Genomic DNA, 25578 nt, shown 5'->3' with positions numbered 1-25578 from the left:
AAATCTAATCAAATAGGTTGTAGATATCTAGATATTAAATAGATACTGGGGTAGCTAGATGGCGCTTTCTAGCTGTGTGACCTTGGGCAAGTTACTTAACTCTGCTTGCCTAGCATCCAGGAACATCTCTAGTCATCCTAATTCATTTCTGGTCATTGAACCCAGATAGCTCTGAAGAAGAAAGTGAGGCTGATTATTTAGCACAGCCCTGTATCACTCAAATCCAATCCATGTGCTTGTCATGGCATCACCCCTGATTTCATGGTCTTCTTCAAGAATGAAGTCAAACATCATCATTAAGTAGATGCTAAATTTTTGCAATCACTAGTAATATGTTGCACAATTTCTGCCACTTCATTACACAATCTTCATTAAATAAGTTCAGACTTGTTAAAGGTTTATCTTTCTGTAATTTCTGGCAGCAATGATCTTAAATTAATCCTTCTATTTCTTGAAACAAATTTGAACAATCCAGTCATTTATTCATTACTACTTTGTCAATGTATCATTTTTTGTTTGAGTTCATGTAAATATTGCTCATGAAGTATCCTTTATTTCTACTCCTGAATTTTGCCTGTTTCATAGTCTCCATCCGGAGGTGAACCATGCTTGGTGGCATTCAGCAACTACTGTGGCATATGCCTGTTGTCAGGGTTTAGGATTTCTTTGTGAAATGAGTTCTCTTTATTGAAAAACTAATTCTAGAAATTTTTTACCTTTTGATTGTTTGGTCTAAGAAAATCTATCATTCCTCTTCTTTTTTGGTAAAGGATAGCATGTTAATCTTTCCTTAGTTGCTAAGGGATGATGTACCTTATATTTCATTAACACTGTAAGGGATTCCCCCCTGCTGATTTTGATTTTACTATGCTAAAAAGTATATATCATGTCTAATACTAGACAGATACAAATTGCTTTAAATGTGTTTTTCCTGTTGTGCTGGGACCTCAGGGGCCTAGTTTGTCTCTTAACAAACACAACCTCAACTTGTTTCTTGCTAGTTTTCAGGATGTATGTGTCTTTGGTCTGAAGATTACCAAGACATTTTTATCATTTCCATTCATTCATTCAGTCTGACCTCAATAATTAAGTTCAATGTCTTCAGCCTATATCCTTTCTGGGTGACCATTAAGAATTTTATACTTATGAGGTTTAAATCTCATTTTGATATTGTTGGAGAAAATTAGCTGTCAAGTAGCTGTTTGATGTGATTTTCAGTGAAGCTTAAAATCTGATGTCCAATTAGAACAAATGATTACTATGTTACAGGGGCATTGCTCTCTTAGTCACTGTTGTCAAGATTTTTGCCAAAGTCCTCCTTAACAGGAGAAACTTTTACCTGGAAAATGATCATCTACCTGAGAGTCAATGTAACTTCAGAAAGAGCTGAGGGATGGTCAATATGGTATTTGCTGCCCAACAATTCTGGGAGGAATGCAAAGGGCAACAGCTCATAGCTCTGTATACAATGTTTATAGATCTGACCAATGATAATGTCAGTCATTAGGGTTTATGGAAAATTATGTCAAAGTTTGGTTGCTTGGAGAAGTTCATTGTATTGTGTTTCACTTTCATGCTTGCCCAGGTTCTGGATAACAGACAATGCTCTTGTACTTTCCCAGGCACCAATGGAGAGAAACCATTGCATGCTCCTCTACTTTTTAGTATAATGTATTCAGCCATGCCATGCTTTCAAATGCCCTCAATGAAGACAAACACGGCATCCAGGTCAGGTACTGCACTGATGAAAAAATTCCTCATCTGAAAAAGATTGCAAGCCAAGAGCAAGCCAAGACAAAAACGGAGGGAGTGTTGGATCACAATTTTCTGTTTGCAGGTGGTTAAGTAGTCAATGTAGCCTCTGAAGTTGAGATGCAACAAAGTATTCTCTACTGTTTGTACTAATTTTGACCTCACAGCTAACACCAAGAAGACACAGCTACTACATCTGCCAGCACCATACCATTCATTGGTTATAGCAAATGAAGAAGTTTTGAATGCTGTGGATAAGTTCACTCACCTTGGAAGTTTACTGTCCAGGGATGTACATATTGATAATGAGTTTGACACACTCATTGCCAAAGTTAGCCCAGTATTTGGGAGGCTCTGAAGGAAAGTGTAGGAGAGAAGAGGTATTAGACTGACAACCAAACTGAAGATCTACAGAGCCATATATTGGCCTCATTGCTGTATGTCTGTGAAATCTGGACAGCATGCCAGCACCATGCCAGGAAACGGAATAACTTCTAGTTGAATTGTCTTAGGAAGATTCTGAATCATCTGGCAGGAGAAGATATTAGACACTGAAGTCCTTTCTCAAGCTAAACTGCCAAGCATTCAAACTCTACTATAGAGAATGAAACTCTAATAGGTTGGCCATATTGTTCAAGTCAAACATATACTTGCCAAAAAGACTATTTTAGAGTGAACTCAAATATAGCAAGTGTTCACATGGTGGTCAGAAAAAGTGATACAAGGGCACTCTCAGATCTCTCTTAACTTTGGAATTGATTGCATGACATGGGGGATACTGGTACAGGACAACGCAACATGTGTGAAGAGAAGGTGCTGTGTTCTGTGAGCAAAGCAGAATTGAAGTAGCTCAAAAGAAATGAGAGATGTGCAGATTTAGAGAAACTAACCCAAATGTTCGCATGGTCTATTTGTGCCCAAACTATGGTAGAGCATTTCAAACTCATATTGGTCTGATCAGTCACAACTGAATTGAGTGTAACATGCTTGACTCTAATATAGTGATCTCATTTTGGTCTTTTTCAAGAATGAAGCTCACATACACCCACATATACACATATACTTGCTTTTCAGTCAATAAATCATCTTGGAGAGGACCACAGTTACTGAGTGTTAGTCAGAAGAGTTCCCTATAGTCTTTCAGCAAAGCAACAGTGTGTATACTACCTTTCATAAGAATGTATCCCTTGGACAATTTTGGGGTATCTACGATGGAGAATATCATATGTATCCAGAGAAAGAAGTGCGGAGTTTGAACAAAGACCAAAGACTATTACTTTTAATTTTAAAAAAATTATCTCATATAATTTTGCTATCTCTTATATTTCATTTTTTCCCCTTAAGCATATGATTTCTCTCTCAACACATTCAACTTCGATCAATGTATAGCATGGAAACAATGTAAAGACCAACAGACTGCCTTCTGTGGGGGGTAGGGGAAGGGAAGTGAGATTAGAGGAAAAAATTTAAAAAATCAAAATAAATTAAAATAATAATAATAATAATAATAATAATAATAATAATAATAATAATGATGATGATAATGAAGGTATCCCTTGGACATTTCCAAACAAAAGTTCATACTCATAATCTCATCAAACTTATCTCACATGATTAATCCTCCTCCTTACAAATAGTAAACCTAAACCCTTATAAGCTGCCTTATTTTCAGAAAGGTGCTTTATATGAAAACTTCAAAGCATGTTCCCTTAGGCACTTTGTTCAACAGGGTTCATCTCTCACTATAATACAAAAAGTCCATAAGACAAATGTTATCTCTGGGTTAAGCATCAGACTAATAGTTTAATAAATCAGTACTGAATTGAATTTAACCACATTTTCCCTTTCCCATACTAGTTCTAAATTGAAATTCTATTATATTGTATTTGTTCCACTTTAAGAAGACTAATCATCAACCAAATGATCATTTAATCTTCATTCTCCTGTCTCCTGCAGAGAGATTACATAGAAGCAGAGACTCTTCTGGAACAACACAGCTCTGCAGTGGAAGATAATGGAAAATAAAAGATTGGCATTTGTCCAGTTTTTATGATTCATCAGCAGCCCTCAAGGTTGCACACTTGCCATCATTTCAACATTTCTCTACTTGGTATCAGCACCATTTCCATTGAATGATTTTGTTGGATTATCTTGCTCTCCTCCTCCCTGCCATGGTTTTATAGGTTCATTGGAACACATAATTCCTGGTTAATGAAACTTTTTTATGCAAAAAGATATTTTTGAAACTCATATATGTATGCATATGTATACACATTGTATATATGAATCTTATAGATTCACACATATACACATGCATGTATTGTGAACATATAACACATGTATAGAGACAAGAGAGTGGAGGGCTCTCTTTATGTATGTGTGTGATATATATGTGTATGATATATATGTGTGTGTTTATGTGTGTGTGTATGTGCGTTGTGTATGTGGAGTGTAGTAAGACCCACCTGTGGTTAATGTATGCCCCTGAAACCTGTAAGAGATGCTATCTGTGTGTGTGTGTGTGTGTGTGTGTTGTGTGTGTGTGTGGCACTCTAAGGAAGCAGAAGAGACATCTTTAATCTGTTTTTCCTCTACCTTTCTTCCAAGTATATTATTATTCCTATCAGGTCAAGAAGCAGTCATTGCTGGTTAGATTCTTGTCAAAGTCCTTCACAATAGGCTGATCCTTCACTTGAAAGATGGTCACCCTCCTAAGATCCAGTGCGACTTCATAAAGGGTCAAGGAACAGTTGATACAGTGTTTGCTGCCTGACAACTCCAGGAAAATTGTCAGGAACAGAAGAGGTCTAAATACAACACTTATAGATCTGATCAAGTCCTTTGATACCATCAGTGGTGAGATCTCAAGGAAAATTATGTCAAAATTTGCTTTGCTGGATAAATTCATTTGTATTACATGTCAGTTTCATGTTTGTCAGGGTTCTAGAGATTTCCCAGTCACCAATGGAGTGAAACAAGGATGTGTCCTTGCTCCCATGCTTTTTAGCATGACATTACCAAATGCCTTCATCGAGTCTGAACACAGTATCAAGGTCGGTTAACACACTGATGGTTAATTCTTCAATTTGAAAAGGCTACAAGCCATGACCAAAGTGGAGGGAGCGTTGGTGCATGATCTTCTGTTTGCAGATGGTTTGTACACTCAATGTAGCCTCTGAAGCTGAGATGCGACAAAGTTTGGATCAATTCTCTGCTGCTTGTGCTAATTTTGGCCTAACAATCAACACCAAGGAAACAGGTGCTCCATCAACAAGCACCACACCATTCATTTGTGCAACCATAGATTACAGAAAATGGGGAAGTTTTGAATACTGTGGATAAATTCACTTAACTTGGCAGTGTACTTTCCAGGGAAGTACACATTGATAATGAGGTTGACACCCACATTGCCAGAGCTAGGTCAGTATTTGGGAGGATCTGAAAGAAAATGTGGGAGAGAAGAGATATTAGACTGACTACCAAATTGAAAGTCTACAGAGCCATTGTGCTGATCTCATTGTTGTATGCCTGTGAAACCTGAAGTATCTACTGGTGCCATGCCAGGAAACTGAATCACTTCCATTTCATTTGTCTTACAAAGATACTGAAGATCACCTGGTAGAAGATACCTGATGCTAACTTTCTTGAGCTAAACTGCCAAATATTCAAACATTACTATAGAGAGTGCAACTACATGAGCTGGCCATGTTAGAATGCCAGACATACACTTGCCAAAAAAACTATCTTATGGAGAACTCACAAAGGGCAGACGCTCACAAAGGGTCAGAAGAAGTGATACTTTGACACCCTGAAGAGCTCTCTAAAGAAATGTAGAATTGATTGCAGCATGAGACACTGGCACAGGACCATCCAGCAGAGCATGTCCTTATCAGAGAGGGTGCTGTGTTCTATGAGCAAAATAGAATTAAAGCTGCTCAAAGGAAAAGTGAAATACAGAAGTATAAAGTAAACGCCTCAAGATTTCATGTGGTCTATTTGTACCCGATCTGTGAGAAAGAGCATTTTTTTCAATACAGAGTTCATATTGTTCTGATCAGCCACAATTGGACACACTGTAATTTATCTCTAGCATAGTGATATCATTTTGGTCTTCTCTGATAGTGAAGGACAAGAACCAACTAGGATAGAATATTATATTGTATTTGTTCCACTTTTAAGAAGACCAACTGATCATCAACCAACTGATCATTTAATCTTCATTCTCTCTTTTCCTGCAGAGAGATTACATAAAAGTAGAGACTCTTCTGGGACAACTCCCTTAAATATTGTTCATTTAAGGAATATGATCAGATTCTAATTTTATCTTTTGGAGAGAAAAGAGGACAATTTGCTCTAGAACCAACATTTGACCCTTTCTCCATCTATTACCAGTTCCACAATGAAAACACAAAGTGAATAGTTAAAAAAAATCAATTTTTTTCAGATCATAGCAAATCAGAAATTAGAAAAGGAAAAATAGGAGAATGGGCAGCTAGGTGATACAGTAGATAGAATGCTGGGCCTACAGTCAGGATGACACATCTTTCTGAGTTCAAATCTGACCTTGGACACATACTATCAGTGTGACTCTGGACAAGTCACTTACCCCTGTTGTTCCTCTTCTGTAAAATAAGCTGGAAAAGGAAATGACAAGCCTCTCCAGTATCTCTGTCAAGAAAACCCTAAATGGGGGCAGCTAGGTGGCATAGTGGATAAAGCACCAGCCCTGGAATCAGTAGTACCTGGGTTCAAATCTGGTCTCAGACACTTAATAATTACCTAGCTGTGTGGCCTTGGGCAAGCCACTTAACCCCATTTGCCTTACAAAAAACCTAAAAAAAACCCTAAATGGAGTTACAAAGAGTTGGACAGGACTGAAATGAATGAATAACAGTAGCAAAAAAATATATAGGAGAATATATACCAGACAACATAGAATGAAAGAACTTTCCCTTTAGGAGATGATGACCCAACTCAGTCCAGTTGAATATGCCCCTCAGTCCATTCATGCAGCTCCATGTTACATTTTATTATTATACTCAATGGTTATATGGGTTATACTGTAGTCATAAATAAATATTAAATTCTATGTGTGGCCCTTGATAAGGTTTTGTTGGCCAATTCAGTCCAGAAGAGCTAAAAGGTTAGACACCATTGGTCTAGAGTCATAAACTGATATTAGGGACATGATGGAAACTACTGGCTCTTCACATGTCATCCCAGAATATTTTTCTTTAGCAACCTTAAGTATGGTTGGCTTCATCCATCTTCTCTTTCAAAACTGAGAACCAACTCAATAGTTAAAGGACACTTGAAGGCTGACCAGTTCCAAAGGAAAGACTGGCCCCAAAGAGTCCCCTCCCCTAAAAGGAGACTAGCTGAGACCCTAAGCTCTAGCCTTTCAAGAACTCTACTCCACTGTACTCATAAGGTAGGATCTATATCTCCAACAGTAAGGAGTAAGTCCCATAATAATGGGCTTTAGGGAAAGAGATTAGGGACTTAAAGCCTTGAAATGACTTAACCACATTAAGGTAGCACCAAATTTAGGTCTTACTGAGTTAATGATAATAAAGGACATAAGGCTCATTTTAAAGCTTGTAAAGTGCTATACACATTAATTTATGTGAGCCTCTCAACAACCTTGAGCAGTCAGTAGTATTTTCCTCATTTTACAGGTTAGCAAACTGATGTTCAGAAAGGCTGTGATAGTCTGTATGGAATAAAGTATCAGAGAAGGGATCTGAAACTAGGCTTTTCTTACTCTTGGTATTGGATCTAGGCCTGAGTTTCATTCTTGCCCAGTAGAACTCCATTGATTATCCTTTCCTGAGGACACAAATCCTAACCTCCATAAAAACCCAAACAACTCCCAATCATACCTTGGTGACCCCCAAACAAAGCATATCCTCCATGAAAACCTCAAATAGCTCCCAATCCCTATAGAAACCATACCACTCTGACTCCTATATCCTATAAAAAGACTTGTCCTTCACATTATCACTGCTCAGATCCAGCCTGTTTACTTTCCCTCAATAAACAGCTTTGCATTCACTTCTATTTCTAGCCCCATATTCCTTTTACCCAGGGTTCACCTTTTGACTTTTCACATAGTACAACACATTTTCCACTAACACACTTTTCACTTTGTCATGATAATATATTATTAAAGAGTCGTCTACTGAATTTTCTCTGTGAGCCATTATTTTTTGAGACCTTTTGCATATCAGAACAGTTTCTTCTTTCTCTTCCGGGGAGAACCTGAAGGCACTGAATTTTGTAAATGTGAATCACAGAATAACAGAATTTCACAAAGAATCAGAGAGAATTTGAAGATTAACCCTTAAAAACAGCTATATTGCTGAGGACCATGGGTTTGGGGGGAGGGGCAGTTTTTCACACAGGCATGTCTATTGGTTACCTATTTCTGATGTCACAAGCAAAAAGGTTACAGGGACACAATCTAACCAGACTCTCTAGGGAGACCTCATGGGGTTAGAAGTTTCAATATGAATTATTATATGAAAAGTTCCAGGAGGGAAGATTTCAGAAAAGGGCCAGGGAGGGTAAGCCAGGTAGATGAACAGACTTAATCATTTATGAATCTTATGGGTATCAGAGAAGCCCCCCAAGCCAGAGGTTTTTGAGTCTACCACAACTTGTGTGTGAGATGTGAGTCTGCAAACATCATTCAGGCCATGTATACCTGGAGAAGAAGGTATACATAAAAAGGTATATAGTCAAGAAGTGAGACCAGGGGACAATGGATGGACAGACAAAGCTGTGCTGGAAGCACTTTCAGAAATTAAAGGAAGGGCCTCCAAGATGTTGGGGGAATCCACTACTGGCATTTACAGAAAGACATGGTAAATAACCCCAAATGAAATTATTATGATCTATTCAAACAAAGGGAGAATCCAGACTGATGAGTTCATAAGACTTCAGTCTACTCTTTCAATCTGTTGAAATCTTATTGGATGTTACTAAGTAATAAAAAGAATAGTTAGGGAACAATGACCAAAAGAGGATAGTATGGAGATAGCTAGGTGGCTCAGTGGATAGAGCCTGGACCTGGAGACAGGAAAACCTGAGTTTAAATTCAGCTTCAGATACTTAATCTTTGTGTGACCCTGGGAAGTCACTAAACCTTATTTACCTCAATTTCCTCATCTGCCAAACAGGTAGGAGAAGATCATGGTAAACCATTCCAATATTTTTGCCGAGAAAAAAAAAAACAAAATGAGATAAAAAAGAATTATGCATGACTAAACACAACTCATTATCATCTAGTTCTCATCACCATATCTTGTTCATCAAAATATCATGGGAGGGGGCGGCTAGGTGGTATAGTGGATAAAGCGCCGGCCTTGGAGTCAGGAGTACCTGGGTTCAAATCCGGTCTCAGACACTTAATAATTACCTAGCTGTGTGGCCTTGGGCAAGCCACTTAACCCCATTTGCCTTGCAAAAAAAACCCCCTAAAAATATCATGGGAGACTTTTGCCAAATATCTTACTGAATTCTAAATATTACTAGTTATGGCATTTCCCTCCATTAATCTAGTGATGTTAAAAAAAAAAGGGATGTGAGCTCCTTAGCACTTATCTATCATTGCTAGATGGAAATGAAGTATAATGTTCCAACAACCTCTGAATTATGGGGAAGTCCTGAAAAAGTCCTCTGTTGTAGATCTTTGTATACTGCATTCATAAAATATAAAGGTCCCTTTTTAAAAGTGTTATTTGAGACCCCAGAATTAAAAGTTATACCATTGATTTAAAGGTCTAGGTGTTACTTGCTCTACCTTTGTAGTCTTGGTCAAAACTGGCAGTGTGTTTTATTGAAAAGAACACTGGATTTGGAATCAGGGTTTTAGGTGAAAAGCCCTGGATTTGTTATTTGCATCTGTGATCTTGAATAAATTAATCTCTTTGAGCTTCAGTTACCTCACCTATAAAATGACTGGATTAGAGTAGATTATTTCTTCCAGTTCTAAAATTATGACCTTATGCTGTTAAGCAGGGAAGAGAAGGCAACAAGCAAGCTAGTCATTGTGCTAAGAACTTTACAAACATCAATCTCATTTGATCAGGACAGTTCTTATAGCTACTAGTGTTCTCAAAAATACCTGTTGAGAATTAAAAAAAAGTTTTCTTTCTTAATTGTGGTTGACTCATCATCAACAAATCCATATTAAGTACATACTGTGCTTGACAAGTTTCTGAGATTAATTTTTGACATGTTCTATAGATTAAACCTGATAAAAATGACTTACACTTTGTCATTCTTGTAGAATTTGATGGGGAGTGGTCCATAATTGGTAGATACCAGCACCTATAATAGAATATATAAATATATATATATTATAATATTACCTAATACAGTGAAGATTAGTGGGGGGATTGTTGCTATTCAAAGGCTGAAAAGTTATGCTGAGTTCTAGGTCTGCATTGGTCTCATCTTGACCAAAGTCTAATTCATTATAGGAATACTCAATCCTATGTTCCTTGTAGGAAAGCATCTTGCAACTTTCTGAACATTTTTAGTGATAGGGAGCTTATTATTTATAAAGAAGCCAATTCTATTGTTTGATGGTAGTAGAATATACTTTTTCATCAAAAATTCTTCTGTCCCTCTGACATTTTAATGCCTACTGTACTATGCAGTAGGCATTAATGTTTTGTATGAGGAGAAGTAGAATTTGGGGAGTTATAAAGTTTAGATACAATACTGCTTTTTAACTTGTAACCAAAACAATATTATCTCATTTTTCAATGCTACACCAAGAAATCATGGTGGATTATGGTAGGATAGGAGAGACAAGAGAAACACATTCTGATAATTGTAATACATAAATTTCTGTTAATTAATTGATATGAAATTTGCAAAACAGAACTATTTTTAGTTTAGTTTAAAAGACAAAGTGGGTTAGAGGTTAGAAAGGAAAGAATCCAAGCTTAGGGAACAGAATGAGCAAAGGTAAAGAGGTGGGAAACTGAAGGGTGCAAACCCAAAACCAATTATTTCGGTCAGAGGTACTACCTTTTATCTAGGCTCCCACATTTGATGTGAACAACTATTAATCATGATGGAGTGCAGAATATGTAGCATAATAATAGCTAAAATTTGTGTAGTGCTTTAAAATTTACAAAACACTTCACATATATTATCTTATTTGATCCTCACAATAACCATTCAAGGCAGATGCTGTTATCATCCTCTTTTTGTTGGCAACAATATGGAAGATGAATTGAAGATTGAGAGGCTATGAAGATGGGAAGACTTGGAAGAACATTATTGAAATAGTCTCTCTGGGTATTAAAGTTTATTTGACACTAGTGAGAAGAAGGAGGACTCTGATGCAAGAGATAATGCAAAAGGAGAATTGACAGGAATGGTCACAGATTTAGTATGAAAGGTAGAAGGGAGAACTATTATAGCTAATACCAAGTTGTTTTAGAAGGCAGAAAGAACCAAGAGTAATGGGTGGCGGTTACCAAAAAAAGGTAAGTTTAAGCTTATTTGCAAGTCTCTTAACAATTAGAACTATACCAAAATAGAATTGGTTGCTTTTTTGGAGAAAATGATTTCCTCATCCTGGTCTTCCAGCAGAGTCTAGATGATTACTTATGTATATTACAGAGGCAATTCCTTTTCAGGAATTGTTTGGAGGAGACAGACACTTAAGTCACTTACAATATTGAAATTCTGTAATTATGATGTCAAATTGTGGTGCCAATGATAGAAATAATGAAATTAAGAGGAACAAGTTTCAGGGGAAAGACAGGATTTAGAAAGTTGAATCTGGGTTGGTAGTGAAGTGCCAAGCTGTCAAAGCTCCAGCAAAAAAAAAAAAGTAATGCTTCCTTACTTCTCTCTCTCTCTCTCTCTCTCTCTCTCTCTCTCTCTCTCTCTCTCTCTCTCTCTCTCTCATGTCTGTGCATTTGTGTGTATGTGTGTGTGTGTGATGTTGTAGTGGGTGGCAGTGGCAGTGATCAGCAGTGTCAACTACTACACAGAGAATGAGGACTGTAAAAAAAAGATACTGAATTTTCTGATTAGGAGGTCATTAATAATAATAAAAATGGAATAATAATGGAAAATAGGAAATAGAATAGGTGAATGCTGATGAGTAGAAGCTGGATTGAAGAGGCTGAGTAAAGAGTGGGTGGTAGGGGGAGTAGGGGATTTCTTCTGGTTGAATCATTAAGATGATCCCATTTCCTACAGACTCTTTCAGGCATTATATAGGTGGCTGGGGTGGGGGGAGGGAAGGGAAGTAGCAGTTAAATTAGTAGAAATGTAAAAAAGGATTTATGACAGTTTTTGAGAAAGATATATAAAAATATTATAGAAAGGTCAGTTATCATGACCATTTTTTAAAAATTATTTTGCTCTTTTCATATTGTTCTAGTGAAGTAGGCTTTTATCTGCTGCAAGTATGGTAGAGGTAGAATTCAGGGTGACAGGGAAGAGAAATAATTGGAATAGTCTCTGTAGGGAATGAAATAGGGAGTCAATAAGGAAGAGCAGAAAAAATGTTGAGTAGCCAGGAATCAGCTGAATTTACAGACCATATATTTGTAGCTAATAAGAATAACTTACATATACATATACATACACACACACACACAGATGTTTAAGGTAATAACTATAAGGTAGATTGTATAATAATTAGCCACATTGTTCAGATGTATTTCAGACATTAAAAGACTTGATCACAGTTAGTAAGTTTGGATGCTGGGTTTTGAATCTTGCTTCAGGTTTAAGACTCAAAAATTGTATTTTAACTCTATGCTGCTAAATACAGTCTTATGGTACAGTGGAAATAAGACTAGATTTGGAATTAGAGGATCTTGGTTCAAATCATAGCTTTTCTACTACTACTATCTGCATGACCTGGGTAAGTCACTTAGCTGTTTGAGTCTCAGTTTCCTCATTTGTAAATTGACAGTTTGATTAGATGACCTAGAAAGGTCTATCCCATCTCTAAATCTATAATCCTATGAATTTTTGTCAATTGCCACCTTCCTCTTTTGTACTACTGTTTAATTTTTGAGCTTTAAAGTGTGAATTTACTACATTGATCTATCTTAAACTTCCTTACCTTGTTTTGTCTTGCATTCTAGACTGCCAAAGTCATTTACCTCCATTCTGCCATTTATAGCATTAACTATAAATATATAAAACTTGGTGACATTCATATGTTTGGTAAGACTTCTATTTATTCTACTCATTAACAAAACTAAGATCAAGATATTTCATCTTTACAGTGTTTAGTATATGTATTACTACAGGAGAGTGGGCTTCAAAGTGATTGATTTTCATACTTGTGCTCCCCCCTCTCCTCATCTCAGTTGTTGAGATAAAAAAACAAAATGGCAGTTGACCAGAGAGATCAATTGTTAATTTGTAAATCTGTTAAACAAAATACAAAGGCTTGTTTATGATTAATTATCCCTTTACAAAATGAGAAGTTTCTCCAGTGGAATTAGGGAGCTTGACACTGGCTGAAGACTGACCATGCTCATGGTCACCTTTAGAAAGCAATCTGCCTATCTGCAGTTCTGTAGGTATGAATTACCCTTGTCACATGTATTCCCCTAGATCACTCTTAAGTTTGTGCCCATTCTTCTTAATGACACTGTGTATATTTGAAGGAGAATGAAACTGTGTTTATGGGTACAATGTTAAATTGTTACTGTTCTTCCTATGCCTTTGTTTTGAACTAATTTTGTCTCTGGCTGGTTATTAAAAGGTAGGTATAGCAATGTGTGGGTTCCTGAGTTTTGAGAATGTAGATCCACAAAGTCATCTTTTCCTAGGAACCCAACCTTTTAAGCAAGTACTATTTTGGAAGAGGAGTAGATACATTAGTTAACTCTATCAAAAGAAAAATTAAGAAGTCTGATATGACCTATTTTTAGCAAATTCATGTTGAATTTTAATTCTTACTATAGCCTTTTCTAAATACTCGTAAACAATACATCCTAGAATTTTCCTATTGATTAATGACAAGTTTACTCATATTTCTAGTTTAGTCTTTATTGTAATTTCTAGAATATAATTTTTTTCTCCTTAAAAAAGGGGAAACTAAACCAATTTTCAGTCTAGTTTCAATCAGTCACTAACATTAAGTGCCTATAGAAAAATTGATGAAATCAGTGGCTCAGATAATTAAGACATATCCATTAATTAAAGCCTTGGATAGAAGCATATTGTTTACCTGTTCCATTTACTGGGGGGAGGGAAGGAAGTATCTTTTTTTTAGTATTCTAAGAGACTCTAAAAATCACACAAAAAAATTTCTTGAGCACAAACTCTATGTACTGAGAATACAAAGTACAAAAGACCTTGAAGATTGTCTGGTCACTACTGTCTCATAGCTTTTTTTAATATTTAATATTTATTTATTCTCATTTTGTACAAATAATGCTTTTTTATACATTAATAAAATATTCTTGTTTAAGAGTAAACAAAACACCCTCTCCCCCCAAAAAATACAGACTCACTTGAGTGATAGTGTAAAGGGGAGAGAAAAAATTAAAATTAAAAAAATAATAGTAATAATTGTAGGTATGGCCAGGTGGCTCAATGGACAGAGCACCAGCCCTGGAGCCAGGAGCACCTGAGCCCATATCCGGCCCCATACACCCAACAATCACCCAGCCGTGTGACATGCAAGCCACCCCAACCCCACTGCCCTGCAATAACAAAAAAAAAAAAGAAAAAAGACCCCAAATAAAATAAAATAGTAATAATAGTAGGGATGGCTGGGTGGCGGACAGAGCATTGGCCCTTGAGCCAGGAGCACCCGGGTCCAAATCCGGCTTCAGACACCCAATGATCACCTTGCTATGTGGCTCCAGGCAGACCACCCAGGCCCATTTGCCCTGTAGCCCCCCCCCCCAAATAATAATAATAAAAAATGTGCTTAAGTCTTTGTTCCAACACCAACAACTCTGTCATGGGTGGATCACATTCTTTATGATAAGTCCATCGCAAAAGTTACTTCCATATTTTTCCACCGTTGCCATTGCTGATCGCAACTCCCTCCTTTTGTATTTCTCTACTACCATGTGCTATATTTTCTTTCTCCTTTCACTCTGACTCTGCTGTAGGGTAGCTGAGTGGTGCAGCAGACAGATCCCTGGCCCTGGGGCCAAAAGGCCCTGAGCCCCCCTACCATCCCTTAGGCCCAGCATCCACCTGGCCCTATGGTCCTGGACAGGCCTTCCAATCCCAGCCCCTTGCAAGAAGTAAAAAAGAAAATGCATCATATCTGACCACTCTCCCCCCATGGTCCATCCTCTCCTCCATCACTCACATCCCCCCCTTCCCCCTGTCTCCCCCCTCCTTCTTACTCCAGATGCCTATACCCCATTGAGTATATATGCTGTTTCCTCTCCTAGCCACCTCTGATGAGAGCAGAGATTCCCTCATTCCCCCTTGTCTTCCCCCCTTCGATATCATTGCAATAGCTCATTGTAATAAAGAAAAATCTTCTTATATGAAATATCTTGGCCTATTCCCCCTCTCCTTTTTCTTTCTCCCATTACATTTCCTTTTTTTCTATTGACTCCATTTTTACACCATATTTTATCTTCAAATTTAGCTTTCTCCTGTGCTTCAACTATAAAAGCTCCTTCTACCTGCTCTATTAACTGAGAAGGTTCATATGAGTATTATCAGTGTCATTTTTCTATTCAGGAATACATGCAGTTCATCATCATCATCATTAAGTCCCTCATATTTTCCCCTTCTCCTCCAATCTCTATATTTCACCTGAGTTCTGTATTTGAAGATCAAACCTTCTGTTCAGCTCTGGCCATTCCAATAGGAACATTTGAAATTCCCCTGGTTCATTGAAAGTCCATCTTTTTCCCTGGAAGAGGTCATTCATTTTTGCTGGGTAGTTGATTCTAGGTTGCATTCTAAGTTCTTTTGCTTTCCAGTATATTATATTCCAAGCCCTACGAGCTTCCAATGTAGTTGCTGCTAAGTCCTGTGTGATCCTGACTACAGCTCCACGGTATTTGAATTGTGTCCTTCTGGCTGCTTGTAATATTTTCTCTTTTACTTGGGAGTTCTGGAACTTGGCTATAATATTCCTAGGGGTTGGTTTTTTGGGATCTCTTTTTCGGGGGGATCGATGGATTCTCTCCATTTCTATTTTGCCCTCTGCTTCTAGAATATCAGGGCAATTTTCCTGTAGTAATTCTTTGAAAATGATGTCAAGGCTCTTTTCCTGATCATGACTTTCAGGTATTCCAATAATTTTTAAATTATCTTTCCTAAATCTGATTTCCACATCAGTTGTTTTTTTCAATGAGATGTTTCACGTTTTCTTCTAATTTTTCATTTTTTTGGGTTTTGAGGCATTGAGTCCTGATTTCTGCTAAATTCATCAATCTCCCTGAGTTCTATTCTTTGTCTGAAGGATTTGTTTTCCTCAGAGAGTTTTCTTATTTCTTTTTCCATCTGGCCAATTCTGCTTTTTAAAGCATTCTTCTCCTCAATAACTTTTTGAACTGTTTTATCCATTTGACCTAAGCTGGTTTTTAGCATGCTATTTTTAGCATTTTTTTGGATTTCCTTGACTAGGCTGCTGACTTCATTTTCATGTTTTTCCTTCATCTCTCTCATTTCTTTTCCCAGTTTTTCTTCTAAATCCCTCATTTGATTTTCAGAGTCTTTTTTGAGCTCTGTCATAGCCTGGTCCCAGTTTCTATTTTTCTTGGAGTCTTTAGATGTAGGAGCTTGTGTTTCTTCATCTTCAGACTGAGTATATTGCTCCTTCTTGGGATCATAGATAATGTATTTCTCAATGGTGTTCTTCTTTTTCCTCTGCTTGCTCATTTTCCCAGCCTAGGCCTGTTTTTGGGGTGCTTCCTGAGCTTTTGGGACACTCCCACAAGGGTCTCAGTGTGTGAGGCTCTGTCCTCCCTCCTGGTCTGTGAATGACCATATGTGCCCCGCTCTGCTATGGGGCTGAGGTGGAGGGGGCCCCCTGCTGTTCTATGGGGGGGCCTAGACTGTGATCAGGATCTGAATGTGGTCAGAGCCCTAGAGTCCTCTTCCAGGGGCAGAGGACAGAGCTTGGCAGTCTCTCTTCACTACCCTCCCTCAGCAAAATGGGCTCATGCCCTGGGGGCTCCTGCTTACCAGCTCTGCCTGCTTCTCTGTTTCCTGGATCTGGGCTAAGGTGGCCATGCTGCTCCCTGTGTGCCCTGAGGGCTGGACTTCATGTGCTCGCTCTGGCAGAGGTCCCCCACTGTTCCCCCATTTTGTGCCCAGGGCTCCCAGGGGCATAGCTCAGGAAACTCCCTCGCTGCTGTGAGCCATGGCTCCCAGCCCCCTGGGGCTGCCTCCAGGAGGCTGAAGTTCTTTAGCTCTAGCAGGCCACCCCTCTGGAGGGCCGCCCCTCCAACCCAGGGGAACAGAGCCTTTCTGCTCTTTTCCAGGTTACCTTGAGTAGGAGAACTGCTTCACTGGGTCCCTCTGTGGGTTCTGTCTCTTGAAAATGTAGTTAAAGTCCTTAGTTTCAAAGATTTATGAGAGAGCGCTTAAGACATGATCTGCTCTGGTCACCATCTTGGCTCCATCTCCTCAGAGCTTTTTCTCAAATGGTGGTGGGGACACAGGAATTTGCATCTAAACACAGTTAAAAAATAAAACTATATTCCTAATAACAACTATGAACAGAATTAAAGCATTGTTCAATGGAACCTACCAACAACTTGGTGGGCTGGTAGTAGAGAGAATGTGGAATATGGCATCATTGGATTTGGATTTTAATTCAGACTCTGTTGCTTTCATTCTAACTATGCTAAATGCATTATTTGATCTCTCATATCTCTGTTTCCTTTTCCATAAAATAAAACCACAGAACTATATAATTTCCAATGACAAAGTACATAATATGTCTTTTGTATTTTAAATTTTATCATCCTATGAGGTAGAGGGCAGCATAACCATCACTATCTTTAAATCTTTATCTCTATCTTTAAATGTAAATCCTCTTTTATAAAAGTTTCCTTTCCTTTGTAATGGTTGCTTGCATACTGATATGAGTTACCTTAAAAAAAAAGTCAGTCATGAGCTTTGAAGCTGTTACATCAAAGTAACTTTGTATACTTTTTTGTAGCTACTAAAGTCATATAATACAAAACACTCAAGGAATACAGTATAATGAAAAGTGGGTTTTCAATTGGCTGAGTTGGCCCAGTAGTACTGCTTTAGAGATCTTTGAATTTCTTAATAAAATGGTAATGATGATACCATTGACTTAGAAGAGGACAAGTAGTTTTGAAAACAAGACTAATCAACTAGCATTTTAATAATTATCACTGTGTTCCAGACACTGTGTGTGTTGGGGATACAAAGAAAGGGCAAAAACAATTCCTCAAAGAGGGTTCAGATTCCAATGGAAGTGGGATAGAAAACAACATGAAAACACCATCTATATAAGATAAAGATATTCCCCAAGAGAAGGCACTAACCTTTAATAAGAATGACAAAGAGTTTTTTTCCCCCAGAAGGTAGGATTTAAGCTGAAATTTGAAAGAAGCAATGGTAGGCAGGGAGGTCATGAGAAGGGAAAGCAAACCAGGTAAGGGGATAGCCAATCAATTGATCCAAAGTTGAGAAAAGAAGTAAAATGTGCTGACTCAAGGAGGGCAATGCTATTGGATCATAGAGTACTTGGTAAAGTATAAGAAGGCTGGAAAAGTTGGAGAGCCCAGGTTATGAAGGGATTTAAAAGTCAAATAGAGAATTTTATATTTATGTAGTTATCTTGGAAGTTTCAGGAACACATTGAATAGAGTGGGATGGGTGGTATGGTCAGATTTGCACTTTGGGGATATCATTTGAGAGTTAAGAGGATAGACTGGAGGGGGAGAGAGCCTTGAGGCAGAGAGAGACCCACAAGCAGGTGATTGCAACAGCCCAGGCATGAGGAAATAAGAGCTAGTGGTGCTTGTATGCTTTAGATAGAACAATGTGTACATGAGCTACATTAAGGAGGTAGAATTGATAGGACAGATTAGATACATGCAGTGAGGGAAAAATGAGTTGATGGTAGTTGTGAGACTGGGTGCCATTCACAGTAATAGAGAAGTTAAGAAAAGGTGAAGGTTTTGGAGGATTGACAATTCATTCTGTTTTGGATATGTTAAGTTTAAGATGTGTATAGAATATTCAGTTGGTGATGTGAGATTCAAGGTGAATAGAAGATTTGAAGCTCAATAAAGAGAGCTGAGAATCATTCGCATTGGAATGATAACTGAATCCATGAGTTCACTGAATCAATAATTGAGAGGGAGAAGAAGAGTTCAGGATAGCACCCTTGTTAGCCTCCTTGGCCTGGATGAATATATAGCAAAGTAGACTGAGAAGGGAAGAGGACCAGAAGAAACCCTCATCAGTGAAATTGTAGAGAAGAGAGTATCAAGGAGGAGTGTAGTTGACACTGCACTAGGTCAAGGAGGGTAGTTGATACTAGGTCAAAAGAGTAAGACAATTCTAAAAGATTTGCAATAGAAAGCTACTCATATTCAGAAAAAGAATAGAATCTGAATACAGATCAAAACATTTTTATTTTTCTAACTTTTTTCCTTCTTATGAATTTTCCCTTTTGTTTTGATTCTTTCACAATGTCAGTACTACAGAAATAGGTGTAACATTGTACACATTATAACCTATATCAGATTACTTGCTCTCCTAGGTTGGAGAGAGAGGGAAGGGTGAGAGGGAGAAAACGTTGCAAAAATGAATGTTGAAAAGTATCTTTGCATATAATTGAAAAAATAAATTTATTTTTTAAAAAGATTTTAAAAGATTCAGTAATTAAAAGATCAATAGTAACTTTGGAGAAAAGAAGTGACTTGAATGGTGATGGTGAAGGGATTTCAGCGTTCTAGAATGTATTTCCAATCAGTGTTGACTTAAACTAGGTGAAGCATGCTGAACCTGAAGTCAGGAGAAAACTATTTTAATCACATCAGTAGTATCACTATGGGCCAGAACACAACTTCTCATCTCTAAAATGAGGGAATTTTATTAGAATCTGATCTGATACAATGATTGGAAAAGCTGTAAGGTCCCTTCTATCTCCTGTGAGATGTGCCTTAACAATTTTACAGCTAATAAAACTCAGAAATCTCAGGCCAGTAACCTGCTTAAGGTCCAAAACAGATTAAGCGGCAGGCCAAGACTGGGACACAAAATTCCTCACTCGCTGTTCTCCTCACTTTCATTAGACTATGCTGCAAATCGATGTGGAGCGGCCTCTCTGGCACACCACTTTGGCCCCAGCTTTTAGGAGATCATCTAACTCAAATGACGAACATAGGCTAGATGCTTTTGAGTTTCTGCATTGGAGAGCACAGAGGGGGAGACCCTCTTTATCTGGTCATTCACTGAGCCTCATCACTTAGGTTATTGAGGGAAGAGGGCTAGTAAGGATGTGGGGAGAGCGGGAAGCTCTCTTTATAGAATACTCTGGAAGCAGAGGTCAGTGGCCCAGGGTTGGGACCTTCTGGAATGCGATACAATTATACATCTCTCCATCTTTTCTGAGCAAACCAGCCATGGATTCACTGCCACCCCCAAGGAAGACGGCAAGGGTGGGAGGTTGGAGGGGGTTGGGGGAGAAGTGCGGAGGGAGGCGTTTGTTCCGGGAGGGATTTAGGCGGCGCTTTCGCTTCTAATCTGCTTCGAGAACATCTGCCGCCGCTCCACTTGTCGGTGACATCTTGCTATGGTGGAAAGGTTTGGAGACTGCACGCTTCGGGGATCTGCCTGCGTTACCACCCAGGTCGCTTTGCCTTTGGAGTAAGGGGCTGAGCTCGCGCGGCAGGAAGGGAGAAGATCCAGGAAGGCTTGGCCGAAGGAGGTAAAAATGCACCCTTCCCCCTCGAACCTCCCTCCCAGCCCCTCTCCCCACCCCCTTCCTCACGCCCCCACTCTGCGGAATGCTCCTGGTCTCCAAGCCTCCCCTCCCCCCAGATGAAGCCCCTCAGAACTCCGTGGAGCACCTGTCTTGCAGCCGTGTCAGGGCTTCCCAGGTCCCTCCCCCAGGCCCCTCCAGGGACGTCACCCTCTTGCATCTTCCCTTCAGCATCCTCTTCGCCATACAAAGCAGCCTCCCTCGGGTGCCCGCGTGACACCCATCCGCTCCCCCCCACTTTGCCCTCCTCGCTTCCTCCCACGCCCTCCAGACGCCCCAACCTCTTCCTCCCTCCCTTTCTACCCCCCCCCCCCCCCAGATCCTCCTTTCCCCGGGCCAGAGGAGACCCGGGCAGCTGCCCGGGGCGAAGGGGGGGCGCCAAGCTCCTTCCCTCCTCCTCCTCCTCCTTCCTCCCGGGGCTCCTCCCCCAGGCCCGCTGCGCCATGTCCAGCCCGGCCCGGGGCAGCCGGGCCCGCCTCCTCGGGGCGGGGCCCCGCACTTTTAAACACAGCAGCGGGAGGATGGCGGGGACCAGCTCGGGGGAGGGGCGGGCCCCGCGCCCGCCGGTGACCGGGGCTGGGTCCCGGGCGGGGTGCGCCGCAGGTGGACGCGGAGCGAGGAAGCCGCCGCCGGGGAGCCAGGCCGAGGAGGCGGCGGGCCGGGCCGGGCCGGGCCATGCCTTCCGGGAGCAAGGTGAAGAGCGAGTACATGAAGCGCTTCCAGGACCCGCAGTGGGACGCGTGCGGCCCGTGCTACCGCGAGCTGCTGCGCTACCGCTTGAGCCGGCGGCTGCTGGAGCAGACGCACGAGCCCTGGCTCTGGGACGGCTGGGGGCCGGCCGCCGCCTCGGACGACTCCTCGTCTTCGGGCGCCGGGGAGCCCCCCGCGCCGCCCAGCCCCCGGGGGGCGGCCGCCTCGCCTCCGCCTCCGGCCCCGCCCGCGCCCCTCCGAGCCGGGGCGGTGCCCGGAGTGCGAGGGAAGGGGCCGGAGGAGGAGGAGGAGGAGGAGGAGGAGGACGACGCCGCCGCCAGCCTCCCAGGTGAGTGGCTCGCTTTGGCCCTGCGCGCTGGCCCTGGCCCGAGGACTGTCTGGGGGGGGGGGGGGCGGAGGAGGGGGCGGGGTCTTCTCCCTCCGGCACACCCAGGATCGATGGATATTCATTCCCCCCCTCCCCCTCCCCTCCCACCCCCGGTACCGTCTACGCCTCACTCTGGTGAGGGAGGCGTGCACCTCTCCATGAGCAAAACCGGCCGATCTGCTGTCTTCTGCTCTCGTTGCCCCGGTAAGGCTGCTGGCTCTGGCGTCTTAATCTGGTGGTTGCTTGGCTACCTCCACCAACCGCCTCCGCTGCTAAAGAACAATAAGAAGCTAGTTTACACACTCATTTTGTTCCTTGACGTCTCCGGTTTAATGCTGCTGGAATTTGAATATGAAAAAAAAAATTTATCTCTTATTTTTTACGTTTTTCCAACGACGTCCCTTCCTCTTCCCCTAGTCTGACTTTCGTTCCTTGAAACAATGAATACAAAAGAAGGGTGTGAGGCGGGATGGGGAACGAGGGAACAAAAACTAAACCATAGGCTGCCAAATGTTCCTCCCCATCCATAAAGCTCCATCTCTACAAACGGGAGGGCGTGTTGTCTACTTTCTTCAGGTCAAGTTTAATGACTTATGAAACTACACGGAATTTAGCTTATTTTTATTATTCGGTACATTTACATTTTTATAGTTAAGATGAATATTTGTCTGCTTTTGCCCACTTTGTTTCTCATTAGCTCTTGTACCGTTTTCCCATGCTTCTCTGAATTCTTCATATTCCCTGTTTCTTAAGGACCCTTACCCCATTACTTTGTTCTCTTTATTGTCAAGGGTTCTCATTCCATTACATTAATGTACCATGGATTTGTTTGTTTGGTCCTCCCCAATAAATGAACATTTATCATTTTGTGTGATGGGCTTGACGTGCTGATCAGAAAATTGTTCTTTCCCCTAAAGTTAAGAGGGAGTCACTAAAGTTTACTGACTGGGGATATGTATCACTAGAGTGATATGTGATTTAGCAATAGTAATTTGGCACCTTGGAGAGGGTTGATGACTGGAGGCCAGGAAGACCTTGTTAGGAAGATTTTGAAATAATCTGGATGGCAGATGATGGATAGAGAGGAAGAGAGTCAGGAGAAATGCTGTGGAGAATCTTCAAGATTTAGCAATTTATAAGATTTAAGTCAAGAAGGGAGAGTAAAGAGTCAGAAATTGACTATCAGGTTGCTTACTTGGATGAAGGTGTTAACAATCTACAGAAATAGGGAAATTAGATAAAAAAACTTCACTTACAGTTTAATGAGTTTTATGCTTTTCTCCCTTCCTTATGTCCTTTTTCTTTCTTTCTCTATCCTTTTCTCCTTTTTTTTTTCTTTCTCTTCTAATTTATTTACCTAAGCAATGTTGCTCAGTGGAAATACTGAATGAAAAACATTCTTGTCCTCTTTGCTTGTTTTAGGGTTAATTAAAAAAGGAAGAAAGCCTGCTCACCTTCCTCCTTTCCTATTTATTAATAGTTTGAAGCACACTGTTTTGCATTGGAATTTGGACCTCACCATTTTGCATTTTTTGTATTGTTCACAATTATAGTTGAGAAATGTCTAAAGAAGATGTGACTTGACCAAAGTCACAGAGTTAACATAGCTTGCTATAGAAACTAGATCTCTTGACTTTTAAACCCTTGTTCTTTGAATTCAACCAACAATCAACTTGATTTTAAACTCCTTAAGGGCAGTCAGTGCCTGAGGTTCCCTTTCATTTCTGTTTATGGAGAACTCGTCACTAGTTCAAGGCTGATTAAATTGAGTATTTTGAGCTGATTGGATTTGTTTTTATTGCTAACAATCCAAAAGAAGACACTTTAGTTTAAGATTGCCTTTGATCTTGAGGAACACATTTGGGAAATCTTAATTTATGTTATGGGTAATTTTGCAAAATTATATTTAATATAAGGCAGCTTTTGGTATACAAAGGACATTGGTTTAAAAGTCATGAAATTAGTTTCTGTGACCTTGGGCAAATCAGTTAAACTCTTTAGACCTTAAGTTTCTCATCTGTAAAAAGAGCATTAGTCTAAATCAGTGTTCTCTCAAGTAGGAGCCAGTTTGAAGCCAAGGGGTGTGTGATCAATGAATTAAAGAGTAGGAAGATGGTTTATATCTCATCCTTTCAGCAGTGGATGGACTTGTTTGCAACTCATTACCACCCAACTCACCACTCTACTTCCTCTTGTGCAAACCCCCAACCTTCTCCCTTCTGGATTGTGGTGGCACCCACAGTAGCAACAGCAACAGTAGTAGCTGAACGGATGACATTGGGAAAATTCCATGCTTTTCCCCCCTCCAATCTCCCAGCACAACCTAAAGGAAAACAATTTACAGATAGAGGTACTTATTCAAAAAGTCTAGAGGTCATTTTTCTCTTAGCCATACCTTTTAGTCTTAACAGTGTATATAACCAGTTAACATAAGAAACCATCAAAGTAGTATGGTTAAAAAAATGCAGCATATCACAAAAAATGGCCTTAGAAGGAAGAAAAAAAGCAGTAGTAATGAGGCAGATGGAGGATGGGTTTTTTGCTAAATTCTGAAGACCAAGTATTAGCTACAGTTTGAGTGGCAGTTCAACATATATATTCACGATATAACTTTGACAAGCAGGAGCATTCTTAATTATAATTGGAGAGGGCACATATCTTGCTTGCCCTTCCCCAGGATCTTCAGGGATTCCCTATTATCTCTAGGCAACTGGGTAAAATAGGGAATAGAATGCTGGACCTGAGTTAAAATTCAGACTTACACTCTTACTAGCTGGATGACTGGGCAAGTCACTTCATCCCTGTTTGCTTCATTTTCCTTAACTGTAAAATGGAGATCGCAGCAGTACCTATATCATAGAATTGATGTGAGGGTCAAATGAGATAATATTTGTAAAATGCTCAGCACAGTACCTGGCCCTACATAAATGCTTTATTCCCTTCCCCATCAAAGATAAAATTGCAAATTCTTCAGTCTGGCATTAAAAAACCCTCACCTAAGGACAGATTATAACCTATCTTTCCCTCCTGATTTCATATTATTCCTATTTAAGTCAAATTCAGTACTTGCATTTCCAGCTTTCAAGTGTATGTACTGTAGATTTATTCTTTCTATAGAATTCTTACCTTCCTTTGGAGTCAGTTTAGGTACTACTTCTTCCAGGAAGTCTTCCTTGATTGTTATTTCTACCATTTTTATAGTACCCATTCCTTTCTAAAATTATCCTGTACTTGTTTGTTTGCATTTGGTTCTCACCCCCCTCCCCATTAGTTTGAAAATTCCTTGAGAACAAAGTGATTAGATGTGTGAGGTGATTAAGAGGGAGGACTTGGAGAATGACTCAACTGAGCTTTGGGACCTGGATGACTAAAAAAGATGGTGGTACTTTTGATAAAGTTACAGGGAAGTTTGGAAAAGGTGTGGATTTGGGTGGGAAGGAATAATGAGTTTTGCTTTGGACATGTGTTTGAAATGTCTATGGGACAGCTAATCCAAAATATCTGGGGCAATTGGTGATAATGGGAGATTGGAGTGCAGGAAAAAGAATAAGTTTGGTTATTCAGTTCTGGGAGTCCCTGGCATAGAGATGACCATTGAAGCTGTGGAAGTTGATCAGGTCAATAAATGAGAGAGTGTAGATAGAGGAAAACTAAACAAAAGGAAGCAGGTCAGAATAGAGCCATGAGCCATTCTCATAATTAGTGGGTATGGCATGAATGATAATCCTGAAAAGAAGATTTGAGAATGAGTAGTCAGAAAGGAAGGAGTAAAATTGGAAGTAGAGATACTGGGAAA

General features: G+C 40.0%; 1 protein-coding gene and 1 long non-coding RNA gene across 14 annotated transcripts in view; one reads left to right on the top strand and one right to left on the bottom strand.

The window, feature by feature from the left end:
* Positions 1 to 2462: 2462 nt before the first annotated feature.
* Positions 2463 to 23658, bottom strand: LOC141513314 (uncharacterized). 4 transcript variants are annotated; one of them, XR_012475762.1, is made up of 4 exons: positions 22166 to 23658; positions 21900 to 22054; positions 10028 to 10086; positions 2463 to 5190 (listed from the first exon to the last, which is right to left on the bottom strand). It is a non-coding gene; the product is annotated as an uncharacterized LOC141513314 (long non-coding RNA). The 4 variants fall into 4 exon arrangements; XR_012475764.1 differs by having other exon boundaries at positions 21900 to 22051; XR_012475761.1 differs by having other exon boundaries at positions 21900 to 23658.
* The window catches only part of CCSAP (centriole, cilia and spindle associated protein), a 38886-nt gene continuing 21535 nt past the window's right edge, over positions 8228 to 25578 (top strand). For 2 of the 10 annotated variants that reach the window (XR_012475760.1, XM_074223017.1), the window contains exons 1-4: positions 8228 to 8484; positions 10953 to 11258; positions 20477 to 20650; positions 21308 to 21743. Coding sequence is in view for 9 of the 10 variants with exons in the window: in XM_074223017.1 (XP_074079118.1) it covers positions 21380 to 21743 (364 nt within the window). In the remaining variant the exon portion in view is untranslated. Of the gene's footprint in view, positions 8619 to 10952; positions 11259 to 20428; positions 20651 to 21307; positions 21744 to 25578 lie in introns of those variants that run through there. The other 8 variants (XM_074223023.1, XM_074223021.1, XM_074223018.1 and 5 more) reach the window with 8 other exon arrangements.

This window comes from Macrotis lagotis, chromosome 2 (genome assembly GCF_037893015.1).
Source record: "Macrotis lagotis isolate mMagLag1 chromosome 2, bilby.v1.9.chrom.fasta, whole genome shotgun sequence".
NCBI lineage: Eukaryota > Metazoa > Chordata > Mammalia > Peramelemorphia > Peramelidae > Macrotis > Macrotis lagotis.
Note: the sequence above shows the minus strand (reverse complement) of the source record. Positions and strands in the feature narration are given on the sequence as shown.